Below are 18,512 nucleotides of genomic sequence, written 5' to 3' on the forward strand. Positions count from 1 at the left end.
TGACGCTTCACCTAGCGATACAATCGGTGATATATATTTGGTATCACAGGTCATATGATGGTTAAATTTGGACGTACAGCTTAGTGGCAGAGGTGAGAGGTCTCTTCCTGTGAAAAGAGAGGTCTTTCTCCCTGCTGTTACCAAGTGCTGCTCGTAGGTATCGTCTAATTCTTGGGGTTTTCTTTGTTTTGTTTTATTTTTTTCTTTACCTACAATACAGATGCAATTATTGAGGCAACTGTTATCGTGAATTGTTGCTGTGTAGATAAAACTGAATTGAATTCAGTGGAACTGTTTCAATTCTACCAACTGGCTCGTTAGCATACAGCACCTGAATAACTCTACAGTACTTCGCTGCTGTGATGGGGAGTAAACCTTTTACCACGACTGTGCCAGCAGGCCTGTTACACTCCTTATGTAGCAGCTGACGGTGGGTTTGACTTGGGTGCCTGCATGTGTCAGAGCCTTGCTTGATTTATTTCATTTTTCTTTCTGTATCTCAGAAATACTCCAAATGTCTGTTAATCCACAGCTGAAAATAGTCCCATCAAATGCACCACATCCATCTGTCAGTTGGATAAATGATTTCCATGTTTAGTAACACATCACCGGGTCAGTGATATAAATGAAACATTATGTTTGTTGCTCTAAAGAGTTGCCTTTTTGGCAGGAACCAGCGGATTTGGAGTTGAGGGCCATCAACACGAGGTCAGAAAATTTTGGGGACACACAAACTTTGGTGTGTTCATAGGATTTGTTGACAGTAAGAAAAATATACAGTTAAACTCCAGAGGACTGAACATCCTGTTTGTCCCCAGTCAAAGTTTGGCTTCAGTGCTGGACAGAGAGAACAAACAGAAGATGTAGAAATAGGAAACTGTACACCTTCTCCAAAACATTTGGTAATACGATATCACTGTGAACCCTGCACTCGAGGTTTATTGTACGGAAAACAGAACAGAGACGCATTTTTTTGGGTGTCCTCGGCCATCTGATGCGTATTAGTTTCATCCGTGTGCGTCCAGTGCAGAGACTGGAAGCAGCCAAAACTGTTGTCTCATTTTATCAGCAGAGAAGAAGGAAAAGAATCCAGTGCAAACAGAGCTGGACTTTTTCCATAGTTGGTGAAACTGCTGCTTATTGTAACTGTAGCTGTTACTTATTATAGCAGTCACACTGAATTTCCATTAGTTGGCTTCTGTATTTTGCTTCAAAGCTGAGTGTGGCCAGTTAACATTTAGCACCATTTAACTCTGAAATCCAGCCTCAACTAAAGGACACACCTGCACCGTCCCAGTCCAGCCTGCAGCATCCAGAAATGTAAGGGTGGTGTTTGAAGGGGTCAGTCAAGGGAATGGACTGGGCATGTTCTCCTGCTATTTACCTTAATGCCAACAGAGGGCGCTGTACATTAAAATAGCCCTCAACTTTACCTTGTTCACCCCAAGTGAAGGTTCAAGTGGCCCTAGCTGATGATACAATCAGAGGTGGTGGTGAAAAGTCAGGTTTTTAACCAAGAAAGGACATCTAAATGTTTTTGTCACACGCCTCCGTTCAGTGCAGCATGTTTGATTCGCCTAAGCAGAACATTTTTGTCAGCTGACCAGTCAAGAGAAGTGGTGAGATTGTACTTTAATAACAGAAAATGCTTCACGTTTATTTACACAGCTGTGCTTCAAGGCAAAACTTTAAGTAGAGAAATTTACCACAGGGTGCCCTGTCCCGGAGATGAAAAGGTCATGGAGTCGTGGTTCATCCTCAGGGGGGCAGAAATAAGTTCAGGAATTTCATGACGTCTACAGATTTGTGTGAAGTGAAACTTTTGTAGGCTTTTGTTATATCTTGTTATATTTCTCCTCTCTAACTGTACCTGGTAGATTATAAACAGATAGCTTCTCTAGTTATAAATCTGTTTGCAGAAATGAATACAGAACTTGTTGGTTCATCCTCTGAAAAGAAGAAGTCTGTGCTTTTAAACATTTCCGTCTCTTGTAAGAGGAATCCATTGACGTCAGCCTTCCCCTCTAGCTGACACCCTGAACGAAGGTTTCACCTAATTGTCCACTGTTTAGTTCAATATGCTGTGTTTGTCTAATCTGCTGCTGCTTGTTAGAACAAGCTCATTAGGTTGTGGAAGGAAAGAAAGGGCAGCTTTATTTATAGTGCACAGTTATTCCATGGAAACATGATGTGCTTTGCAGGTAAAAGGAGACATAAAACCAACAAAATAAAAGAAAGCTATACATAAACACACACATGAAGGTTTACCTCTGATATAGCTCTGAGGTAAAAGACAGAAATGATTCTTTTTAGTCTAAATCTTCAGCGTACCGTTCACTTGCTCCGTTCTATGCTTGGACCCACAATGAAGGAAAAACTGCGTCTCCTGAATTTTTCTGTGACTCTGATGGGTTTATTTCATTTTTCGGCCGAATGACGTCCTTTTATCCTTCTGCTTGGTCCTTATATATTCAGTGAAAAGCTGGGAAATACAAGTTCAGCACTTAGAATCAACACCTTTTATCTGCTTAATTTCCCAAAGAGTAATGAGGGAACAGGCCTCACCTGCTGCCTGTCACTCAGTTGTCTAATTACTTTTAAAAGTACTTTTGGCTGCTCTCTTATTTCCCGAGGGGAAGCCACGCTGTTTGATTTGGCACAGATTTTACACCTTTCATTGGGTGCAGTACTTTGGTTACAAACCCATGAATTAAAGCTGTAGATTGTTTGATTTAAAGTCCACTGAGGTGGTGCACGGAGGCAATACTACACAAAATAAAATAAAATGTGCTGTTGTCCAAAAATGTAAGACTGTAAGTGAATTAAACCTGCAGTGGCCAGAAGGTCACATCCCTGCTCCTTTATCTATGAGCCTGTGAACACTTACTGAGCTTGTGATTATCCCCAGTATAGTGAAAAGGGCTGAAAACAGAGGGCATGTGATCCCCGTATGTGCAGAGTCCTTCAGTTTCTCAGTCAGATCCATCCCTCGTTCATCGTGCCTGATGATGACGCTGAAAATGCTCGCCATTAGCTTCACAGTGGGACTTTAATGACAAACGGGTGGCATCACTGTGTCTAGGACCAGCTTTGCTCAAGCATCCAAGCTTGTTGCACTGAGTGATATTGAAAGAATGGTGCATTTTTGAGTATTTTCTCAGGTTGTTGGTGTTTAGAGCACCTGAACTCTTGAAAATTCAGGTTTGTCATCTGTTATCAGAGAACAGAGAAAGCAGCCACACAGCAGCATCAAACATAACGGGAACCTGTGTTAAAATAAACATGGAACCTGTGCTGATTTGTTACCGGTCCTTAGTTTAAAAAAAAGAACTGTTTCAGTGGTGCAGTGCGATACAGAGAGGTGGTGTTGTTGGATGGACTTTAATAAAGCAGAAGGTTAAATGTGGTCTGAGAAGCTCAGTGGCGATGCTGATGGAGAGAATTTAAGGTTGTGCCCAGAAATAAATCCCTCACACTAAACGCCTCCTGACATGTTTATTAGTAAAAGTCGAGAAATATTAGCCGACGCATTGATTACAGCCAAATGAAAATGGCAAATGCATTGATATTTCTGTCTGCGATCAGCTATACGTCATATAGTCTATGTCAATAACCGCAGCCGGCTCTGTAATAAAGGCTAAGAGGCTAACGTGTCACCACAGCAATCGCAGCACTTTTCATTTTCTCGTCTGATACTTTTTAGATTTTTGTCGAGAAGCACTGAGCTGGACTCTGACCTTTCACCTGGAAAATGTGACCTTTCACCTCCGCGCAGGGAGATATTAAGTCTTCCCTGCTGGTCTCTCTGCATGTAAAAATGCTAATGAATATGAATGAGCAGTTGGAGCCATATTATGGTTGCAGTATCTCTTTATTGACATTCACCACATTTCATATTGAGTCACTTGGTGGCCAGCTGCTTCGGCTGCGAGGCCTGCCCACGGCGCATGAATATTAATGAGCAGATAGATGTGATCGAGAAGAGACAGCGAGCGAGGGCACATCGGGATGACAGACGAGAGAATTTATGATCCCTGGGGCTTCGGAGCGCTTGTTCACAGTTCAGGAGAGCGTGACTGCACGTGTAGCGCATATTATAGCCTGATAATATAGTTTCATTCATTGCTCGGCCGAAAGCGTGCAGACGCTCCCGCATTTCGGCGCTGTCTGAGAGCGGAGCGTGACTGTGACTCCACGTTCATTAATATGCAGCTCTAACAGCCTTCCTCGTCTGGATTCAGTCTCTCCGGCAGATGTTGAACCTGCTGCAGGGATTAGCTCCCATTCAGACACTAGCGCATTATTGAGGTCCAGCACTGATGTTGGGTGATAAGATCTGGCTCGCAGCCGGTGCTTGGGTTCATCCCAAAAGGGTTGGATGAGGGGATTTAGGGCTCCATGCGGACCAGTCAAGTTCATCCTCACAACACTTGGAAAAGCATCTCTGTATGGTGCGGGCTTTGTGCATGGAAGCATCTTAATATAGAAACATAAAGTCTGCCTCAGAGGTCTGAGAGAAAGCTTCTCAACCAGTCATTCATACACACTTTTAACCCTCGAGCGTCTTCGGTCTTCAGATCTCGGGATGTCTAAAGATGTCTCTCATGCAAAGCTGTCATGTTGGCTTTGGCTAGGCAGCATCTCTACAAGTTATTCCTGTGAGCCAACAGCTCCCAACACTCTAAACACTACTCTTGGCTTTATGATGTCATATTCAATTTTCAGTTTGATTTTGTTTATATAGCGCCCAGAAAGAAACCTCCAGCAGATCCAGGATCAGGTGGGGACCAGATACCGCCCTGATATATGGTTATTTTAGGCACACATATAGACTATATATAGACACCATGGCTTCAGGAAGACAAGAGCTTAAAATACTAAGTTATCAGCTAATGCTAGCTCCATTTATAAATTATACAGGTGCAGTGCACAGACCGACACCTGCTATTTAGTGTCCAGATAATACTGGGTTTCACTCACCTACGAAAGCACAAACGTCTTGGGTGATCTCTACCTCCAAAAGCCACAAACACAGTGGATTTGTCCAGTACAGTGAGCATAAGTGAGGCCAAGCAGACAGTTAGCAGCTCACTGAAGCCCCTCCCACCTGCAGTTCAAATGCCATGATTGCGAGGGGCAGCCAATCAGAAGAAAGCTGCCTTAAAGGGAGAGAACCCAAATCGGCGACTTTCAGAGAGAGGATGAACTGACAGAGCACACCGAGGCCCGAGAGGAAATAACTAAAGATGATTTACATCTGGAATAAGCCAAAAAAAAAAAAAAAATCTATCAACACTGAAAGGCCACAGTAAGGCTCTATTGTGTCTTCTGAGGATAAAACGTGGTTCCTCTCCTGTTAATTACTCAGGAAATGAACGTTTCTCTGTAAAGTCTAAAAACTTTACCGTCTGTTTTAAATAATGTAGTGACTCTGCTCTGCTGCTTCCGCCTGTGTGTTTACTGATGTTCCTCAGACTCCGAGGTGAGGATATAATATTTCAGCGGCTTCACGAGAAGGCTCTGAATATCAAATAAAACAAACTATCTGGAATCAAGAGCAGCAGCTTTATTTTCAGGCTCGACTCCATGAATATCAAATGAAAAGAAAGTATCGGGATTCAAAACAGCTGCTGTATTTTCAGCAGTTTGAAATTACAGCACTGAAAAGGCTTTCGCTCCCGAGCACTGAACCAAAACCTCTTCAATGCAAAACTGAATCTTCAGACCGGCAAGTGCATGTACATAATCAGGACATGTGTAGTCCTGTAATTAACATCAGAAACAGACTATTAAATCTCCGATGGCCTTAAAACCCTCGTTTTAACAATACTGGGTAGACTAAACCTTTATTTACAAAGACGAGTTATGCTAATTTGTGTCGTTAATCAAAGTTATGGGGCTTTTAACTTGTTCACATGATATGCTGGCAGCTAAGATGAGCCTATTAGGGTGTAATTGTCTGGTCTGATGGGAGAAACAACCAGCTGTAACTAGAAAATTAAATATTCCTGCTCAAATTACCTATTATATTTCACCAAACACAGAGGGTATTTCATGATATTAGTCCTTGGTGGCTTGCCAAATGAGTTTTCTTTTTAATTAGCTTTTTCTTGTCTGTTTCAGGTAGATAATTTTAGAAGCTACAGTAGAAATGATTGATGAGCAGGAGGGCTGGAGGAGCAGCAGGAGAAGCAGAATTAATTACCCAGGGAGACAAACACAGAAGCTCGGCACTAAAACTTTCTTTTTATCTTGACTACCAAATGTTTGAGCGCAGCTTCTTATTCAAAGGACTTGAATGTTCTACAAGGTAGAGCAAAACTCCAACACCTTTGGAGCTGTGAAGTAAACAGAATTCCACATCCTTCACATTATCCTCAGTTTGTTTTGGTAATAGTGTTGCACTCTTTTACTCTACAGACAGTTTAGGTTTTGGTCACCTTTGATGCTTTTATTTTGAAGGAATTCTCACTTATCTTCCTTCGCTGTGCACAAACTCAGACCAGCTGGGTTTGTGTTTAGAACGTCCAAGTGCTTCTTAAGTCTTAACATCATTGAACCAACATTTAACATTTTACGTACATTAATAAGATATAAGTTTAATCAGCTAGTATTTCTGCTGCAGTATTTAAGCATCTTGTTGATTAGTTCAAATCAAATCAAATCAAATCAAATCACCTTTATTGTCATTTAAGGTACACTGGTACAGTACATGCGAGTGAAATTCTTGTGTGCAAGCTTCACAAGCAACATTGTGCAAAATACAATAACGTCAACAAGCAAAATATAAAAAATGGTTAATCTAAAAAGTAATAAATATATGTACCATATATAAAGGTATATACATTACTGAATGTGTGTACTAAATATGTTTTTCTACGTGTGTGTCCACATCCCTGCTGGAAATATGATTTGGTTTAGGTGAGAGCATGCAGGTGGCAGTTCACAGGATGCCAGTTCGTTCATTGTAAATTAATCAGATGCAGGTGAGCATCACATGGACTTCACACCAGAGAGCTTACAGTTTAAACATGTCTGATCCAACTGTGTCAATATCACAGGCACCTCTGCTGGGTATTTTCAAGAAGTTTCCATTCAGTGATCCATTAATTCCATCCATATTCTTCAGCTTATCTAATCCAGGGCTGCAGAGCCTTTCCTGGAGCTGGGGTACGCCCTGGACAGGTCACCAATCTGTTGCAGGCCTGTGAGAACAAAAATGATAGATTCCCATCACGATTTCTACACTGAGTGTTTGAGATTCGATCGGGGGGAATGGGCTCCACCAACTATGAATCAGCTCGTATTTCTGTAGCAGTACTAGATGGAAACTTCTTTTCCTTCAAGCTGATATTAACTTTGGATGGAAACGCAGCACTCTTGGGATTTTTTCACTTTAGTGCCAGATTAATTTTCAGAATTGTCTTTCTTCCTGTGTGACTGTGGGGATAAATAACTCAATGGCTTGAACTGCACGAATAAATCAAGAAGAAGTCAGCATGTTGAAAACTTTATGATCCATTAGTGCTACAGATAATTTGCACTTTAACCGCGCTGCGTTCAAAGCTGACTGTGACCCAGACTGAGACCGAAAAATAATCCTGCAGGTTGAGTCGGGGGTTAGTCTGGTCTCAGGTCAGTTTGTAGGTCAGTTTCATAATGACGCTCAATGACATAACATGAATATACTGCAGTAGATTACCGACAGTGGTGTGCTGAACATGGCCAACAGCTGGACCGCTCCACTTCAGTCCAGATGTTGAGTTGGATCCATAAACCAGGTTAAACAATGCGGTTGTGGAGTCTCGTGTCTGTTTATTCTCAGTTTCACTTGGTTCCTGTTCAAAGTCAGCATCATTACCCAGTCGTATTCATTTAGAGCCAACATCCCTAAAAAGACAGCAATAAACTTGTGTATCTACCGAGTGAAACATATTTGTATCATATTTGTTTGATGGTTTTGGTATGAAAAGATAGATACGTAGAAATAAAAACAAATTAAATAAATTCAGCTTTAATAACCAAAGGAAGCGATGCTTGTGCTTGCTAAAGCTGCAATAACATTAGCGCCATATAAATCATAATGCAAACATACGAAGTGGGAGTCTGTGTGAGAGCAGCTTAAGTATCAAATGTCAGAAAGTTTGTTAGAACAGTTTCTGTTAAATCAGGAACAAATGCAGATTTAATATCACTAAACACTCCATTATAAATCTGCCCAGTTTTTCATGTTAACTTTAATGTAATCACTTTTATATCTCAGTCATTCGTGTTGGTGCTTTATGAAGAATTATGTTAAAATCAAAGGAATGTCAGAGTGGACACAGCATCCACGACTGAAATATGAAGCAAATGCAGAAGTGTCAGCATTATTTCCTTTGGCCAGCAGAGGGCGACTTACCTGGATATGGTCTTGATCCTTATTTTGAAGTGTTACTGATGACAACATGATGTTTATTTTTAAAGTTATGATCCCCATTAGTAATAAAGCACCGTAACCTTTAGGGAAGGCCTCCTGCGTAACTGCTCCGGTGCTACTTTTCAGGGGTTTTTGGTCAGCGCCTCTTTTCAACATCCTGTTTCAAAATTCCAACATAGCAGCAACAGAAACAAGACCAGTGAGTGACATCACTCCATGTTTAGGGTCCTCACCACATGAGCGTGCCCTGAGCATAAATAAATCAAATAAATCTGGGATTTATGGTCCAGTGCTGACCTCTGTTTTTGCAACTTGTTGCCTCTGCAGACAGAGGGATCATGGGAACCAAAGCACAGACTGCAGAGATGCAGCAGCAGCAGTAAAATGTGACCTCTGTATGTTCAGGCTGAATGCTGATTGGTTCAAAAGCTGGTTTGAACAGGTAAGAAAGTGAAATTGGAGTTCATCTCCAAAGAGAGAAAACCATGGAAACGAACATTAAAGATGAAAAATTGTGCACCTGAGAAGCTGCAGCTGACAGTTTTAAGGCTGTGAGGCATTTAAGGTTTTGAGCTGATCTACTCTGAAATGTAAGGACTGTTGAGTTTGACGTTTAGTTGTAGTTAGTGTTTTTGAAACAATGGGAAACAATTCCGTAGACGGCCACATTCACTTGCTGACTGAGACTCATGGTACCACAAACAGCCTTACAAATACAAGAAGAAAACAGCGGAGACACTTTATTCTTCAAGCAGACCAACACGTCTTCATTCTTACTCTGTCACAAGACCTGACCCAGAATATTCCAGCCCGGCTCACCCTTTCTGATCTCATCATTACTGTGTGGGTCCTCCTTTCTCCGTCTGTGGATAATAATCTTGTTACCACGTGAATATCTTGATGGATTTGCATTGCAAAACCTCCCAACTCCCAGTGTTCCCTTCCTCTGTGACCTCTTTATACTGCTGTGGAGTATCCGGGTGGCTTCATTCTGTATTCTTTGAGCATTTTTACACAAAACAGACAAGCTCAAAATATGTTTTTTGGTGAAGATTGTTTTAAAATGAAATACGTGATTGTGGCTGTAGCCTGAATGGAGCGTGGAGGTCTCTCTGCCAATCTCTCTCTCTCAGCAGGTCGTGTGTAATCTCCAGTCTGTTCACAGCTGGAGCCACCAGACCACTTTAACATGAGAGCTCCATCAGCAGCCGCACGCACACACGCACACACACACACACACACACACACACATATATACAAATCACCGTGGGTGTGTTCAGAATGAGCACTGAGCCTCTTCTGTTTTGATTACTGGCTAATTTGCATGATACACCCTGCTGTGAGCGCTCTTTCTCTCTCACACACACACACTCACAGACACACTCACAGACACACTCACACACTCACATTTGCAGACACACACATTTCTACTGTGCTTTACGTCAGTGTGACTGATAAGATTTCAGCGTTTTATTATCAGAGAAACAATAGACTGCAGCTAATGACTACTCTGTGTGTGTGTGTGTGTGTGTGTGTGTGTGTGTGTGTGTGTGTGTGTGTGTGTGTGTGTGTGTGGGTGTGTGTGGGTGTGTGTCCTGTAACTACTGGGACCAGAAATCTTTGACTTTTTTATTATTATTATTTCTGCTGTGTGAAAGCAGCGCTCTCTTGGATGGATCATCAACATTCCTGCCCTCGCGCAGTAAATAAACGCAGCCCATCACGCACCGCAGCCACATTTCAGCCAAACACTGCTGCAACAGTCATAACACGTCCGACAGCTGCGGGACATTCGTTTGGCCTTTTCGAATATCTGACCCGCTGCTGGCCAGATTGCTGTGACATTTGCTGCAGGTATTTTTCGCCTCCAAGAGGATCAATCCCGATGACTCTGACCTCCTGCAGGATTCCAATCAACTACAACCAACATGCATCTAGGAAGCGAATGTTAGCAACAGATTGAGGAAGTGTTTGCAATATCAGAAGGAAAACAGTTTCCTAAAATATCTATAACTAAAGCAACATTACGTGGTTCTGGTACAGCGTAGACGCCACCTTGACTCCTTTTGTAATGTCTTCTCTTTCAGTGGCCAAAGTTGAAGATTTTACATCAGTACACAAGTCATTGCCGTGAGCCTAAAACGCAGGCTTCAGCCTGCCATAAACACTCTGTTTCATACATATTTTTTCTTCTATGGTACCATAACTAAACTGTGGTCATCTCAGACTGGTAGCACAGAAACTCCACCATCGACTGTTCAAATCTTCTGTTTGTGAACGGTAAGTCAGAGGAAAGCTGTCTTGTAGGCAGGTTGGCCTTAATAGGATAGGAGCTCGGCTTGTTTGAGAGAGAGCATAAACTGAGGGGCACCAAGATAAATATGGATTATCCTGAGTCCTGGATCATGCCAAGATTCTTTAAGTGGAGTCTAGGAATAAAAAGATGGAGCTGGAAATGGCGAACGTTGTAAACCGGTGGCTCAGCCTCACGCAGATTTGTTTGAACCTCGGTTCTGAACTTGAGGTGGTCTCTTTGTGTGTGTTTTCCAGAAGCTGAGACAACTCGTGGGAAGCAGCTGATTGGTTGACCTTTGTGGGGAGGCCCAGGGGTCAAAGGCCATGGCGGGTCGACTTCTCCTCTTCCTGTTCGTCTCCGTGGCGCTCTGTCACGCTCATTTTTCCTCTACGCAACGCCTGAAGCCCCGCCTCCAGAGAGACAGACGCAACATCCGACCAAACATTATCCTCATCCTGACTGATGACCAGGACATGGAGCTGGGTGACTGAAACTCCACTATAAGCCTTATTATTAGTATTAGTCTGACTGTCTGTACTGTTAATGTAACTGTTGGTAACACACAGTTTAAAAAAATCGAATTTAATTTACTGGTGTGGACATAAAAAAAGTCTCAGTTTAACAATAATACACAGTTAACATATTTTATTAGGCATGTCATATTAATACATTGGCTGGATCTTGTTTCAGCAGCTTGAGCAACTGAGCTTTACTTCCAAGTCCAAGTGTTTGTGAATCATTAAGTAACTCCTTTATTTTGTTCTTTAACAGGTTGGAGTGCAATGATTACTGTCTGGGAGCCTTTTTAGGGCTAACTTCCTCTCTGGGATCCAAAAATTAATCTTCTATTACCTCCTTTACATCCACATTACATTTAACCCCCTAACATCCCTCAGGCTGCTGGTGAACCACTAGAGATGAGGTTCAGATGCATTTTAGCTAGAAGAGGTTACCTTTCAAATGACTCTTCCGTTTCCTCTCTTATGAGATTTCCATTTGGACGAGACTTTAGGCCCAGATTTATATAATTAAAGCTCTTATACAGGGTTGTTGTCAGCCTGGATGGTGTCTTCAAACAGCCTCCAGCGTTTACAAGATGAAGATCGGATCAGATCGGCCATCGTTTCTGTGACAGAATTAACGGCATACAGTTGGAAATGGCTGTTGTCTGCTGCTGTCTGAGATTATGATCCCATTTTTCAGCACAGTAAATGTATCGTAGATTGTGCAGGCGTGTTGCAGGAAGAGAAAACTTTTGTTACCCCCCTCTATAGCCTCTTCGCAGCTTGTTAGACTCATTGGGTTTTGCACTGGCTTAGTAGCTTTACTTTACTGATATAAACCGAGGTGTCAGAACTCGTCATTAAGGGCAGAGGCGAAGTCATCGAATGACGTCTCTTTATGGGGAAAGAGTTAAAGGCATAACTAAGGTTGCTCTTGGAGGCCCAGCACTTCTTGCCAGGCCCATGTGCTCCTGGCTGCAGTTGATCTTTAATCATCTAGGATGTTAAATAAGACCCATGTTTCAGGTGCCACTCTCCATTTTATGTTGAGGCTTATGAGGCAAATGATTTTGAACAATTTTCGACAGAAACCAAGGAACTTCTCACCAAAGCAAGGTTTACAATGTGCTAACTATCTGTTTCTCTGTGTAGGGTCGATGCAGGCAATGAATAAGACTCGCCGCATTATGGAGGAGGGCGGGACTTCCTTCTCTAATGCCTTTGTGACCACGCCCATGTGCTGCCCGTCACGCTCAAGCATGCTCACTGGGAAGTAAGTACAGTTCCAAACATGGAGGTGCCTACTACACCCGAAAAGTGAAGCCAGAGCCGAGATGCATTTTTTTCATTGGCCAGCAGGGGGCAACTTGTCTAGTTGCAAAAAGAAAGCCGGTTATATAAACTGTCTACAGGAAAAAGGTCGTTCCTGACCTCAGTAAAGACTTTACTGATGAGTTCATGGTTGGGTGCTAGTTTCAAATCTTATTAAATACAAAATTATGTTAATTTTATTAATAAAGTCAAAGAGGATAATGAAGCACATTTACACTTAAGGATCCATCAAGTTCGACCTATATCGAGTTTGATGATTTGCCGAATGCCGTAACCAGTTATTCCACCAATTGTTGCATGTTAAAGGCAGTTTGCTCCTCTGTTGGTCTCCATCGGCCCGTCTACTCGCTTTCCCCGCTTACACCACCTCTTTAAGTAGTAGCTCCTCTCTGAGTCAGAAGGAGGCCCATGGTTTTGAAGCAACAACTACCCAAGAACAGCAGTGGCGTCTGACAGATCACAGGTTCCTTGTACATGTACAATAACAATAACGGGTTATTCTGTTCTTCTATTCTTTTGTTTTGTAAACAACCAGCTGCTTATGAGTCATTTACAGCTTTTTCCAGTTATCGTGTCTTGGCTGTGGGTTTCTGCAGAGAACCAGTCTGATGCAGGTGTTAAATTAATAAGCTGCATGCCTCAGTGTGAGATAATCTGTGCCGCAACGGGTCAAATCTGGTTCGGGGCCCAACGAAGACGTTAGTAATATTAGACAGGTGATTTTAATGTCTTCATGTGTAAAGAAATGGGAGAAAAACCTATAATGGATGTGTTTTATTACCAAAGCGCTATTAGTTGAACTATTAAAAAGAGTTTACATGAGACTTGTCTGAGCCTCTTGTAGTAACACGTGTTCTGTTTCCCTCAGGTATGTTCACAACCACAACACCTACACCAACAACGAGAACTGTTCCTCGCCGTCTTGGCAACGGCAGCACGAGCCGCGGACCTTCGGCGTTTACCTCAACGACACTGGATACAGGACAGGTAGACAAATACACAAACACGCACTCAGGCTTTGTGGGGCTTGTGTTAATACATCTGTGCGTGTGCTTTTTCTCCAGCCTTCTTTGGAAAGTACCTGAATGAGTACAACGGTTCGTACGTTCCCGCCGGGTGGAGGGAATGGCTCGGTTTGGTGAAGAACAGCCGCTTCTACAACTACACGCTGTGTCGCAACGGCGTGCGAGAGAAGCACGGAGCGCAGTATCCACAGGTGAGGACACACAGCACACCTCTGTCACTGCACAGCAAAGCAAGCCCAACACAGTTCTTATCAGAGTTGCAGCTCACTTTTCCTCTGTGGACGACAAGTATGGACCCAAGTAATCGTAAAGAGGCTGAAGCAAGCGATGCTTATTACGCTAAACAGTGCCAGCATCTAAGGTTCAGGTTAGGGGACAGCATGTCAATCCAGTCTGTGACATCCATCCATGTTCTTCTGCTAATCTGATTCAGGGTCAGAGGGTGGGGTGGGCCGAACACCCGGACATGTGGTCAGTCTGTCGTAGAGCTGACAGTAAAGAGGCAAACAACCATTCACCCCTATGGACGAACTAGAGTCACCAGTTAACCCATCCCCTCTAACTGAATGTGTTTGGATGGTAGGAAGCTGAACTACCCGGAGACACCCACCGTCCTAAAAGGACGATCAAATAAACAACAAAAAAGAAAGAAATGACTAAAAGGCTTTTTTAACTTAAATTAGAACCAAGTTTAAGTTTATATTGACTGATACTGATTAAAACAAGGAGGATTCAGAAGGCCACACCAGTGTCGGTGTAAACTTTTTGAATGATCATTTCCATTGCTGTAAGCCTGAGTAGCTATTTTTTAATTCTTTATTAGAACTTATTAGAAACGTTTTTCTCCATTGATTAATTGTTTGCATGTTAACGTTATTAGTTTCACAAATACCACCTATGCATTTTTAATTTATTGGCTATAACTTAACCTCCTAGGACCTGGTGTCCACATATGTCCACATCACATTTTTGTGTTGTTTAGACCAAAATACAAAATTTTGCTCTACAAGGGCCTGATATCCACTTACGAGGACATTATACTGCCTCTGTTTTATCAAAATTTAAAATGTGGCTCTCATTTTTCTTAGAAACAAAAATCAGGTAAAAAAAAATCTGGTGATTCTGTGACCCTAATCCTGCGCTGACTGCTTCATCACTGACTTGGTGGATGTCAAGGAGTTACGTCAGATTTAAGTTAAAGTGAAGAAAATCAAGTCAAAAAACCAGTACGAGTTAATAATAGTGATGTGTGTTGTTGTGTTTCCAGGACTACCTGACCGACCTGATCACAGCAGAGTCGATCCGTTACTTCCGCTCTTCGAAGCGAGTTTATCCTCACCGCCCTGTTCTGATGGTTCTGAGTCACGCGGCCCCTCATGGACCCGAAGACTCTGCCCCGCAGTACAGCACCGCCTTTCCCAACGCATCGCAGCACATGTAGGCCTCCCACAGACACACACAGAGTTATCTTTTCTCCGCTTCAGAGAACTTTACCTCGACTTGCATTCATTTCCTAGAGAATTATCCTAAACCATAAACCTGCCGTCATGCAAAAACGTCATGATTTACATTGTAAGGACTTAATTTTTGTCCCCATAAGGAAGTGGAGTCCCCACAGTGCGACTGTGGAAACACATTTATGTCCTCACAAAAGTAGTAATGCAAGTGCACACACGCATGCACACATACAATGAGACTAAGCCACTGTAATCCAGCAGAACAATGGAGCAGCTCTGTTCTGCACCACGGGATAAATCCTGAAGCAACACGACTGAAACGGCACAATCCTCCCTAACACGTGTGTGTGTGCGTGTGTGTGTGTGAGTGTTAATGAATACATTAGTTTTATTTACTCTCTTTACATGAATTTGAGTCCAATTTTAGTGAACATGACAAAGTCGACGCGTGAGTCTCGAATCAGAGATACGTTTCCTTGTTTATGGTCTGACTGGGAGACGGCTGAACAGACAAACAGAGACATCACAGGGAAATCTTTTCCATCCCGCAGATATAAACAGATGCCCGAGGAAACTCCGGCTGGACTCCTGCTGTCAGGAGACCATTTAAATCCCATTTAAAGCTCACAGGGATTTTTATGCAGGTTTTTCTATTCCTGTAACACAAAAACGCTGCTGGAAGTACTCGGAACAGACAGTAATCCCTTTCCTCTGACAGTCAGTGCATAACTCGACGCTCATACGCCGGAGTGATCAGCGTTTGACAGTTTTGTCTTTGAACACAAAGCACAAAAATGCAGCACAGCGCACAGTTGCTTCTCCTTTTATTATTCAGTATGAATTAGAAAGCAGGAAACCAGCGGCACTTGCAAAGTCAAAATTTAAACCTTATTGACGGGACCGAACGACAGCTGATTAAGACTCAGCAGATCACCGCAACTGAGGAAACGTGTGGTGCTGCAGACTTTAATGAAAGTGGAGACCTGTTGTGTTGTCAAATTCTGAAGAAAAGGTCGGGTTTAGGCTGCAGCTTCTCCCCGAAGTAATAAACAGCCGTGCATTCAGCTTTAGTCTCGTAAATAAAGACAAAATGAAGCAGAAGGAAAGAAAACATTTTTACCTTTCTGCTCTGAAACAGGTGCAGAGGCTGCACGTAGAATTGGTTTGACTGAACACTGAAGACAGCAGTGGGAACGTACAGATGCCATAAACAGGGGAATTACAGCCATAGATGCTAAAACCATTTTGTTGTACCAGCCTGTAAACGTGGGGGTCTGTGGGGATTGACTCACTTTTGGAGACGGTCTCATTGCCGATTAGAGGAAATGCATTTCTGTGTTGGCTTCATTTCATTTCTCAACACCTCAAACGAATCCAAAGCCAACCGCCACAACTGGACCAGAACCAGTAGACAGTGCCCAGGCGAGGACGGCAGACATTCACCTTCCTTGTTTGCCTACTGATCTACTTCAAATGTGCTTACTGTGACGCATCATCATGCCAGTTACACGCAGTTTAACAGTTGAATGCAATTCTGCTTTTTGGTAGCTGCATTTGCAAAATGCATGAAAATGCAATGAAAGTGAATCTGGGAACAGCGCCTCAAAGAGAATCGTTTAAATGTCAACAAACTGTCTGGTTGTCGCCTGGCAGGTTTGAACTCAGCACCTCAGTGCTGTGAGCTAACGGTTTCACCACAGCTGCGCTAATGAGGCGCGCTGCAGTCCTTCAAAATGAATAAAGTCAATCTTCCCTAAAACGAGTTCACGAGCTCCACACGTGTCAGCTGACCGCCTGTCAGACGGACCCAAGCATTCCAGCCTGCCTGCGCCCGTGCAGATGTTTTCAGCTGTCCAAAGCAGAGCGGAGCCCACAGCATTTCTGTCCCGACGAGGAAATTTAATTACGAGGCTGCCGAGCAGTAAGGAGGAGTGAGGAGAGGAGTAAATGAGTTAGCTGATGGGAGTCATTCATTATCCACGCAGAACACAGTGCAGGAACATCTTCTGCAGCTAACACAGCGGGAGGACAGAGAGTGTGTTATTAATGAAAAGGAGCATCTGCTGTCATCACTCCACACACAGCCTGGTGTGTCCAAACATGATATTACACTCAGCTACACACAGACACGCACACTTCACACATGCGGTTCATTCTAACACTGCTTGGAATACATTTGTATTCATATTCAGCCTGGTGTTTTGTTTACTGCCTACACAGATCACATATATATAAAAGTTAGGGGAGTCATTCAAACTCGGTGTCTTAAACTTGGTGGGGAAACCCACGCTGATAAGAACAGCAGTAAGATGCTTCCTGTTGTTGGTCACCAGGTTTGCACACATCTCAGGAGGGTGATTGGCCCACTCCTCTTTACACAAATTCTCTCAGTCCTTCAGGTTTCTTGGCTACTGTTCAGCAACTCCAAGCTTCAGCTCTTTGGACACATTTTCTATAAGACTGAGCTCCGGAGAAAACCATGACCTTTATGTGCTTCTTCTTCGGTCACTGCTTTGCTGCCTTGGTGGTATGTTTTCGGTCACTGTCATGCTGAAAGACTCATCAGCTCGTCTTCAGTGTTCTGGCTGAGGGAAGGAGGCTCTCGTCCAAGAGTTCCATCCATGCAGCTCCATCCTGCAGCGAAGTCGTCCTGTATCCATCCATCCATCCATCCATCCATCCATCCATCCATCCATCCATCCATCCATCCATCCATCCATCCATTTTTTCCGCTTATCCGGGGCCGGGTCGCGGGAGCAGCAGCCCAAGCAGAGAAGCAGAGAATCTCTCCAGCGTGTCCTGGGTCTGCCCCGGGGCCTCCTCCCGGTGGGACATGCCTGGAAAACCTCGCCCAGGAGGCGCCCAGGAGGCATCCTTGTCAAATGCCCGAACCACCTCAACTGGCTCCTTTCGATGTGGAGGAGCAGTGGCTCTACTCTGAGCCTCTCCAGGATGGCTAAACTTCTCACCCTGTCTCTAAGGGAGAGGCCAGCCACCCTTCGGAGGAAGCTCATTTCTACCGCTTGTATTCGCGATCTCGTTCTTTCGGTCACTACCGTCGTCCTGTATCCTTAACAGAAAAACAGATGATGTCCAGACCTCCGTGCTTGACTGTGGGGATGGTGTCGTTTGAGCCGTCTTCCTTCAAACCCGGCACGTCCAGTTGGTGCCAAAGACCTCGATGTTGTTTTCTTCTAACCACAGCACTTTCTTTCAAACCTTCTCGATCATGCAGTGTGTTACCAGTGGCGTTATCGGTGACTGTCGTCCCAACTGCCTCCAGTTTATTAACAACCACCTTTCTCATGGTCATCCTCACCCCATGAGGCAAGACCTTGCATGGAGCTCCAGACCCGGGGTGATTCATGGTGATTTATATTTCTTTCATTTCCGAATAATCTCACCAACACTTCTCATCACCTTCTCACCAGGCTCCAACCTTTTTTGTGCCACGGACCAGTTTAATGTCAGACAATATTT

General features: G+C 43.4%; 1 protein-coding gene across 7 annotated transcripts in view; it reads left to right on the top strand.

The window, feature by feature from the left end:
• sulf2b (sulfatase 2b) overlaps nt 1-18,512 on the top strand; it is a 106,161-nt gene that overhangs the window by 60,256 nt on the left and 27,393 nt on the right. For all 7 annotated transcript variants that reach the window (XM_039604172.1, XM_039604176.1, XM_039604175.1 and 4 more), the window contains 5 exons: nt 10,970-11,198; nt 12,371-12,491; nt 13,419-13,537; nt 13,615-13,766; nt 14,843-15,012. In XM_039604172.1, the coding sequence (XP_039460106.1) occupies nt 11,039-11,198; nt 12,371-12,491; nt 13,419-13,537; nt 13,615-13,766; nt 14,843-15,012 (722 nt within the window). In that variant the 5' untranslated portion in view covers nt 10,970-11,038. The remainder of the gene's footprint in view (nt 1-10,969; nt 11,199-12,370; nt 12,492-13,418; nt 13,538-13,614; nt 13,767-14,842; nt 15,013-18,512) is intronic.

This window comes from Oreochromis aureus, linkage group 20 (assembly GCF_013358895.1).
Source record: "Oreochromis aureus strain Israel breed Guangdong linkage group 20, ZZ_aureus, whole genome shotgun sequence".
NCBI lineage: Eukaryota > Metazoa > Chordata > Actinopteri > Cichliformes > Cichlidae > Oreochromis > Oreochromis aureus.